Source organism: Aptenodytes forsteri, unplaced genomic scaffold (genome assembly GCF_000699145.1).
Source record: "Aptenodytes forsteri isolate BGI_AS27 unplaced genomic scaffold, ASM69914v1 Scaffold8, whole genome shotgun sequence".
Taxonomy (NCBI): Eukaryota; Metazoa; Chordata; class Aves; order Sphenisciformes; family Spheniscidae; genus Aptenodytes; species Aptenodytes forsteri.
The window spans coordinates 3,135,429-3,144,767 of NW_008796218.1; the positions used below are offsets into that span (position 1 = coordinate 3,135,429).

At 42.8% G+C, this 9,339-nt stretch overlaps 1 protein-coding gene across 1 annotated transcript in view; it reads right to left on the bottom strand.

Annotated features, from left to right (window-relative positions):
• The window catches only part of LOC103906831 (ferritin light chain), a 14,535-nt gene extending 9,187 nt beyond the window's left edge, over positions 1–5,348 (bottom strand). Inside the window, exon 1 of the mRNA XM_009288889.1 lies at positions 5,283–5,348. Within this exon, the coding sequence (XP_009287164.1) occupies positions 5,283–5,348 (66 nt within the window). The remainder of the gene's footprint in view (positions 1–5,282) is intronic.
• Between the last annotated feature and the right edge of the window lie 3,991 nt (positions 5,349–9,339).

Here is a 9,339-nt window from a genome sequence, read left to right on the forward strand (position 1 = left end):
CCCTTTCTTTTCATTCTTTGGCAGAGTGCAGCAGAGAGGACTGTTACTGTCAGTGGGCTTTAGCAATCATCTGAAAATATCCTTTCTGCTGAGACTACTTTGCAAACATTTAGCTGTACCTGGCCATTTTCTACTTTGATGCTCTCTCGTTTAAAGCTAGGCACTTCAAGCTGCACTTTGTAATCTAGAGTTGATACTGTTTGTTCTTTAACCACAGGTAGCAAGAGTTCTGGCTGTTGCTTCTATCCAGCTACCATCTGTTAGCTTCTTTCTAGCTGTGACAGATTTTTCATGTGCTTTGCAAATAGCGTATCTAATGCTGCCAAACTTTTTTCTTATGTGATCATTCAGTGCCGATCAATAGCTATGATGAAAACGGAGCGCTATGTGAGGAAAAAGTAACAAATAAATAAATGTATGATATGTATGCCTGTGAATTAGCCTTCTTCATTCATGATTTTGTTTTGTAATTAAGTGAAACCTAAGCTTTCTGGCGGGAAATGGAGAATGATTCATACGAACACCCATGAATTCACAATTGCTTGTACTGGACTTGAAGTCACTTAACCCGTTTATCTGTATGCTTTTCCATACTCAACAGGTGCTTCATTTCACTATTTTATCTGATCCCACTCTTTTTTATTTCCTTTTTCCATGGAGGAAAAGCCAGCAAGACTTCTCAGTTGTTTTGTTGCCTTTTGCATTGTATGACTCATAAAGTTAAAAAAGCAGCCTGAAATTTGGGAGGTTACTACTTAAGTAAGCATAGAAAAACAACTTTTTTTAACTGTCTCACAGTAAAAGTAATCATCAGCAAAATGTGAGATGGCCCTGGGGTGACAATAGCACTGTGACCAGGCTGTGAGGCAGACATTCTGGAAAATGCATTTTGTCTGTATGTCACTGAGCAAATGGAAAGGTCCACTTTGTTGTAGTGCTGTGAAATCAGCATGTTTTAGTGATACGAGAGAAGGATTTCCTAAAAGTAAGTTAGAGCCTAGTCCCTTTGAAGTCAGTCTTGATCTTGTTGGTATCAAACAGAGCAGACAGGAGCCTATTTTTTGGGCTTATAGGTACTGAAAATTACTATGCAGTGCCGTATCTACATGTATTTTATATATATTCAATTTACTAAAATGAGGTACCACAATGAAATCCTGTTTGTAAAATACTTGGATTAATTTTGATTTTGGAAGTAATTTTTGAAGTGCCTTTTTTTGGCACTCGCCTCGAATACTCCAAAGCTTAGTTTTCTATTGCTTTCCTTTTCTAGAGAGTCAGAGATTTTCTTCCTCTCATTGATATTTTTGTATTTGCAAAACATCCATTACTGCAGTGTTTAAAGCCAGTTGAGATGTTTGAGGGTGTTCTTCAGTTGTACTGGAAACAGCCATGTCTTTTTTGCCTTCATTCAGTTTTCCCACTTTGCATCAGTAGCCTAATAAAGTTGTGACACTTTGTGCCTCTGATGTAACTTTTATCTTGAGCAGTTCAGTTCCATAGGCTTCCTTGACGCAAGTCTGCAGGGCACAGATATTGAGAAGTTGGCTCATTTGTCTTTCTTCTTTTGCAGTGAAGTTCTTCCTTAAGGAACTTTCCAAACACTGGATAATATAAACCATTGTGATATATATATAGAGTTCTTTGAAACTTTACTGATTGAAATCTGTCCTTCAAACAGAATATGCCCACAGCCTATGGGCATGTCTGTGCCGTGTCTAAAACACACATAGAAGATGAGTTCATAGGAGTTTCTGAAATACAAGCAAAGCTTATCTTTAACCTTGTGTCACAGAACAGGTATAGAAGGGTTTCCTAATTCATGCTATTTTCTTCTCTGCAGTGTTTAAATTAAATTATCTGTAATTAATGCTTGCTTTTACCATGGGACTCTTCCAGTAGCAGAGAGTTTGCTTCAGGTAATGCCGTGAGGAGACAGGCAGCCTCAACTCCTTCTCGCCAGGGTGCTGCAGGGGCCCGGAGAGGCCCAGTGCCCTGCAGCGCAGCAGGGAGCTTCCGTGGCCACTGTGGCTCATGCTCAGAGCTGCCCTGTGACTTTGGCGTTCAGGGCACATCCTGCCTGCATAGCACCTGCCCTCACGCTCCTGCCAGTCCCCAGGCACCCCTTCCTTCTCCTCTCTCTCCTTGCAGGCTCTTTTCAGCTGCTGCCACAAACACAGTGCTCAGGCAGACTCGTCCTCTCTGCTGCCACCCTCTCTTCTGTGGGCCCCCGAGAAAGCTCCATGCCAACAACAGGTTTGGGGTCTCTGTGTGTGTGTGAGTCAAGCCTAGAAGATGTAACTGCATCTCAACTAACTGCATAAGTAGACTCTTGGCTGTGACTGTTGTCCTGCCTCAACCTGGTTTATGTTTGACACCTTCAGCTATCCTGTTGCATCTCAAGTCAAGCTGCATATGGCCGTGTTTGATTGTGTGTACATGTGCGTAGACTCCTTAATGCTGGGGCTGCAGGTAAAACTGCACTGCGTCCACTACTAACTTGTGTCTAGGAGCCGTATATCACTATTTTCTCTTAAGCATGTATCACTCTTTCCAATGCAATTTTAAATGTTGACGGTTCACCTACACTGAGTTGTTCTCCCCTAGTCTTTTCTCCTTGTATTTACAAAATTGTTAGGTGTGCCGACTAGGCTTCTCAGCTCATCTGTGTCTTTAAGAGCCCTGCCTCTGCCAGTGCTCAGGAAGCCCGTGGTTTGGCTTGGGCAGAGAGGCAGCAAGGAGAGCTGGAGCCCTGGGGCCTGGTGGCTGCAGAGGGCCGGCAGCCAGGCTGAGCAAGCTTCAGCCTAGTCAGCAGCATGATACTTGGCCCTTCAATCTCCATTTCTTCTCTTACAAATACACTTAAGCTGTAAGTGGACTATTAATTTCAAGTGGTACTGGCTGATACTACCCGTTTGATTTTTTTAAAGAGGCTGTGCTTAGGAGTAAGTTAGAATAATTTGGCAGCATTCATCTGCCTCTGAGATTTTGCAATTGTTATTTCAAAGCCACATTTAAAAAAGCATAGGGCAGCAAACTTAAGGCTCATCCTTGCAATCTGTCCATGGTGCTTCGTAAGTCCAGTCACTTATTGCAGGTTGAAGCCACTGGGTCTCAGCTCTGGAGCAAATTTAAGTGGATTCTGTGGAATTTCTGAAAATGTGGCACACCCCAGGCAACACGTTGCATAAGGGGGTTATGCAATTCCAAACTGTCTAAAGTCTGTCATAATTTGTATACCTTGTGTTTCTGTTCTATCTTCCTTTCCGCAGCTGTGGTTAAGAATCTGTACTTACTTTTGGACAAATGAGAAAATAAGACTTGACGTGTTTGAAAAAGGGAGTGCCTTTTTTTGTACAGTCTGTGCCATCTGAAATCAGTGACTGCAGGTAATGCCTTCCAGGCAGTGTAAACTTTGGTAGGTGCACTCTGTGCTCCAGATGGTCTTTGAGGGAGCATCAGACCTACCTCTTCGAGGTGAGCATGAGCAGACACACTCTGTACATACTCAGAATATTTGCACTAGCAGAAGTGAACTACGGGCAAGGGATGAAGGTCCAGAAACCATTTATTGTCTTGCTGCTGTATGCTACTGATAGTCAATGTTCATAGAGTCCCTGCTAGTACCAAGAGCACCTGCTTCTGAAGTACAGGTACTCCTGGGAGTTAAATGGTTTGACTGATGCCATTTGCTACTTGGCTTGAGAGAGAAGAAATTAAAGCCACAGATGTGGTGAGAGGTGTGCGAAATGTTTGCAGGTGAAGAGGAAATGATTCTAAATGTTTTAGCTTTTGTATTCACCAAAAAATAACGAATGAATCCTTTCCACAGTTTTTGTTTGAAAAAGAATCGTTTCAAAATTTAAATGAAACTGCTTGAGAAAAAAAATATGAAAAGGTTCTTTATTTGAAACTTTAATGTGAACATTCATCAATTAAATGTTTGTTTTAAATTTTGTATTAATATGGATTCAGTGGTGGTGAATCAGACAAAACAGAAGTGGATAATTTCACTCAAACATCATAGACCTTAGAGGCTATGCTAAATTCCAATGAAGTAATTCCTCTTCTAGTTCCAGTCACAAATGACCCTTTATTGCTGCTTTCTGCTCAAAACACCTCTTCTATGCCATCTACGTATTATCCTTCATAATGTGTCGTGATTCCCTAGGGTATCTCTTTCCCTATCATTTTCTGCCTAATTCCATTTTAATGGCTTTAAAAATACATTGTAAAAGTCTTATAATAATGGGTGTTAGATTGTAGTCTGTTTGTGGCACTATGTCCTAGGCAAAGTCTTTTGTGCCAATTTGCAAGGATGAAACAAATTGTTTTCAATTTCAGTGTCATTATGCAGAGCACTTGTTGAGTTGGGCATTCTCCTGATTTCATTGGAATTATGAGGTGTAACTCACAGTGTGTTTGGCTCCTATCACTTAAGGCAGCCAGCACCATTAATTGGTAATCTTGGGAAGTTATTTATTCTGGTCTTTAGGACACAGTGGCATTACAGTGATGCAGTGAAATGCTTTACTTTTTGATTTTTAAACCACTAGCTCCAGTTGCTATCTTTTTTAGAATTTAGAAATTACTGTGCTGAGTATTTACAAATTTCACAGAACATTTTGTTCTCAGATTTAAATCCTGCATACCAAGCGCCTGCCTGGGGCAAAGACAAACAAAAGTTAGCTTTGATACTCCAAAACTGGTTGAATAAATCCCGTGCAGCTGGCCTGCGTGAAATGTGCGCAGTGACAGCAAGCCGCAGAGAGGATTCAGAGGGTTAGGAAGAGCTCTGTGCCTGTCAGATGCTAGGAGTGTTTTATTGCTTTTGCTGTGAAGGGCAGTAACATATAGGTATCCATACTGCTCAGTATTAAGTATGCAAAGTGGTGATTGCCATGTGGTTCCCTCAGGTATATATGTGGACAAAACTGACTTGTAAGTGTGCAATATTGCAGTCTTTATTTGTTTATACATGCTTTGATGTTTTCCAAATTTGGAAGTGCGGTTAAAGCCTTAAAGGGAATCTGTGAGTCTGCAGCAGCTGAGAATATATTTCTAGCACTGGACGTTCCTGCGTGGTTGTGTGAATGTCTCTTCATTGGTGAGGAAATGGCGTTGTCTAGCCTGTACTGCAGTGTTTGTAAAGGGAAATTCTCAGAGACTTATTTAAATGGGCAAGCCAACACAGTACAATTTACACTTGTGTGTACTTGTGGATGAGATGGCAGTAACTGTTATGGATTGGAGAGTACTTTTTCTGCCTGTGCTATTCTCACCACCAGGTCTGTTCCTTCAACTGTCTCCACTTTGCTTCTTTTTGTAATATAACCCAGCTGAGACATGGTCCCGAGGGGAAAGTGACTTAAACAAATCTAAATCTGGGAAAGTCATGAATTAAAAGGTGTACAGTTCAGGAAAATAAATTCTGGAATACAAAGTTATGAAGGCTGTGACCGGTTCACATGAGCAGCTTGTAGCAAGGTCATGTTTCCCTCCAATAGTGCATCGACAGGAATTTGGAATGCCTGCTTTTACTCACGTTGTGTGAGCAGAGTGCTTTTGGCAATGCTCTGTGGTGCTGCCTTTGTGAATCCAGCTCCATTCTCAGGTTCCAGAGAGCTTCCAGGTTCTCTAGAAACAGGCATAAGAATAACTGCAAGGAGTGAGATCAGATTTGCAGAACTGACCTTTGGAGCTCAGAATGGCAGGACTCAGAAAAGAAAAAACATAGAGGCTTTCATTAATACAAGTGTTTATCAGTAATACACTAAGAGGGACTTAAAAAAGAGATATGTATGCATTGGGTCAAAAACCAACTTCTAGCAAAATGAGATAAGAAGAAAATTTTCCTTGGAGCCAATTTGGCCAATAGCTGTTTCTGGCAGGGTTTTTTTTGCGCTCTTCCCACGTCATTTTGTAGTGGCCATACACTGAAATAATGCACTGGGCTATGTGGACCACTGGCCCAAGCAAGTGCATGGCAATTCTTATGATTCCTGTGCTGAAAGACTTCTCTTAAACGACCTTGACGGGGTTTGATTTGATTTGTTCCAGAATAGGTTAGCCCTTGTTCCTGTTGATGCAAGCTCGTGATCTGGACTCCAGGACTCAAGCAGGACTGAGGGACACATCTTGTCAGGCAACGGTAAGATTGTGTTACCTATGTAGAGGAGGGTGTTGAAGTCTGGTATATGTAGCTTGTGACTTTGAGTTGTTTGGTCTGAAGCAAGGGACAGGAAGGTTTCTTTTCTTTTTTTAAAAGAAGATCAGTGCAGAGCAAAGAGAGGAGGTGAAAAATTCTTAGGAAAACCAAAAAAGAGAAGAGAAGCAGCACTGAGAGTGGACCAAATCTTTTACTGGAGTATATGAGCATTACTCATATAACTTCAAGAGAGTACATGCTTTAACTGAGCATGTACCAGCTGAGGACTTGGCCCATAATGTCCTTTATAAAGCTCTGAATCCTCCCCAAATAGTTTTTCCCTCCCTCTTCAAAGAGGCACCTGTTGTTGGTGGAGTTGGTGATGATACCGGATTAGTGCACATGCGGTCAGCCTGCTTGGCCTCGGCCCTTTGGACCCAAAATGAACTCCAGCTGCTGTTGCCCAGAGCAGGTGCTTCATCCAGCCCTAGCAGCTGTTTGAATGTACACTGTCATGGCCAAGAGGAGGGGGTAGGTCCCCTGAAGTACCCAGAGGAAGAGCTGATCAGCAGGAAGGAAGGAAAAGGGAGTGTGCCACAGAGACCTGATTTTTATACCCAGCATTTAGCAGACAAAAGTTGTTCTAGCATTGCCTTGTGGAAATGGGAAATAGTGGCTGTCACTCTGCATGCACTGAGCCTGCACAGCACCGTGATGGATGATGGTTCCCAAAATGAGGCTGAGGGACCACTAAAAAACAGCAGGGCCATGGCAAATGATTGATCTCTAAACTGCCAAACCTGTATTGTCAGTTGAAGATATGATACAGGTACATGGCGGTGTGTGAGAAATTTTGAGGGCTGGTAGTGTTTCACAGTTGTTCAGTGTTTGGAGTCGTTGGTTTAAAGCTCCAGTGAGCGGCCCGGTAAAAGTGAGATTAGGCGCAGAACAGTGTACAGGCTCATAGTCTGCTACATATGATAGCTTGGGCTTCACACTCACACTGCCAAAGCCAGCAGCAAGGGAAGAAAACAAAAGCAGAGGTAACCTGGGGTTATGAAGCAGCCACAGGGGACAGTGTCAGGGAAATGGAGGGTGAGGAGACAATGTGGGGGCATATAGAGATGTGGATGGTTGGGAGGTAACAGCCAGAGTTTGAGGAAGGGGGACAGATAGCCCAGTCAGAGGTAAAGCAGCAGCAACCCAGGGTTAGAGTGAAGGGGACAGAACAAGGGTGCAGGTTTCTTGGGGTAAGGCAATCATGGCCTTCAAAGGGAAGAAGGCAGCTTAGAGTAAGGGCAACGCAGACCTGCAGCAAGAGGTACTCTGGGAGTGTCTTGCAGAGCAGGCAGTCTTACGGTGTAAACTGTTCAAAGTTGTTCCCATTGCTGGCCTCACAACCAGCCACTTTTAAGTCCTTTCCAGCCTGCCTTCAACTTATTCCCCTTGGACTGTTCTCACTGACCCGGGAGAGGTCTCTGTGCAGTCCTGCACTCTCTGATTATTCACATGCTGCCAGGGACAGCCCTCCTGGCCTCCCTTTCCATGAGTGTGCACTGGTCCCTCTTTTGGCTGTGCCTGCATAAGTCACTGTCAGCATTAACACCAAATTTAATGTGACTCCTTAGGTTCCTCTTCTCTTACCTATATTCACTAAAGTTACCAGAGTCCTTCCAGTTTCTCTCATAACCTGCATGTCCATTTTGTATACCTACCCTGTGCATGGTTTCGGTCATATCCCATCATCCAGTCTTTTCATTCTGTGTATCTTTGCTGATTGCTCAACCAAGTTCCCACTGAACCTCCATAAGGAGGGGTAAATGTTAAGCAAGGACATTTCCCTGTGTAGCTATAAAAGGATTATTCAGGCCATATTTCATTACAGCATGGCCTAAGAGCAGGAGAAAAACATGAATATTGGAGGCCTCTCTTTGTCAGGAAATGGGATTTCCGCAGGTGCTCAGTTGCAAATGCTCTGCATGCTTCTAAGGCTTGGCACATGGCGTTGCTAAATCCTGATTCAGGATGCAAGAATGTCTCATGACCCCTGCCATGTAAACTGGTGTCTGGCCATGTTTGGAAACCAGCCGTCAATGATGACAGTAGACGAGTATGGGTGAAATGAGCAGCTTGGCTTCAGCACTAAGCAAGACTTGTTAAACATTGTAAATACAGATGTCCAATTCATATTTTGAATAATGAATATTATGACCTTTTCTGTAGCAAGTGGTAAAAAGCTGGATCGTCTTTCTTCGTCTCCTTGCTGCCTTCCCAGGATTTGAAAGTGTGGCAAAATATTTCATCCCTTTACAGGATTAGGTAAGATTGGTAACCATAATTCTTGTACAGAATTACATAGAAATACTCTAGACAGCCAAATATATTGATTTAAGATCATCTATGTGGTGGCAGAGAAATTGTTTCCATTTTGGTTTATCCTCTTCTTGGATTGGTCAGGTTATCCAGCTGACTTCAGTTGTTCGTTCTTTCAGACAAAAAGCTACTCCTGCTGGTACAGGCCTGTACAATTTCTGTCCCAGTGTAGCTTTTCTGTCAGGTATTCCTCCTATTTGTATTGCTTCTACATGAAAATCAAGGAATTAGAGAAATAGCATCAGAAACTCTACATGAATGAAATTCTCAAGGCTGTTAAGGAAGAAGTTGCATTAGAAATAGGGGGTTTCTGTGCTCGTTCTGTGCTCACATAACTTGGACATGTCACTGTTATACATGGAAAGAAACATCACACATGACTATTAAAAGTGTGTGATGTACATCTGTGCGAGGGGAAGACATCCTCTGATGTGCTTCTGGTTACTGTCCCTATGATTTTGCCACTTTCAGTAAATTACAGTTCACTCATGCTGCTGTGGGTTTATCAGCAATAGAATCATAGAATCATAGAATAGTTTGGGTTGGAAGGGACCTCTAAAGGTCATCTAGTCCAACCCCCCTGCAATGGGCAGGAACATCTTCAACTACAACAGGTTGCTCAGAGCCCCATCCGACCTGACCTTGAATGTTTCCAGGGGTGGGGCATCTGCCACCTCTCTGGGCAACCTGTTCCAGTGCTTCACCACCCTCATTGTAAAAAATTTCTAGTCTAGTCTAAATCTGCTCTCTTTTAGTTTAAAACCATTCCCCCTTGTCCTGTTGCAACAGGCCCTGCTAAAATGTTTGTCCCCATCTTT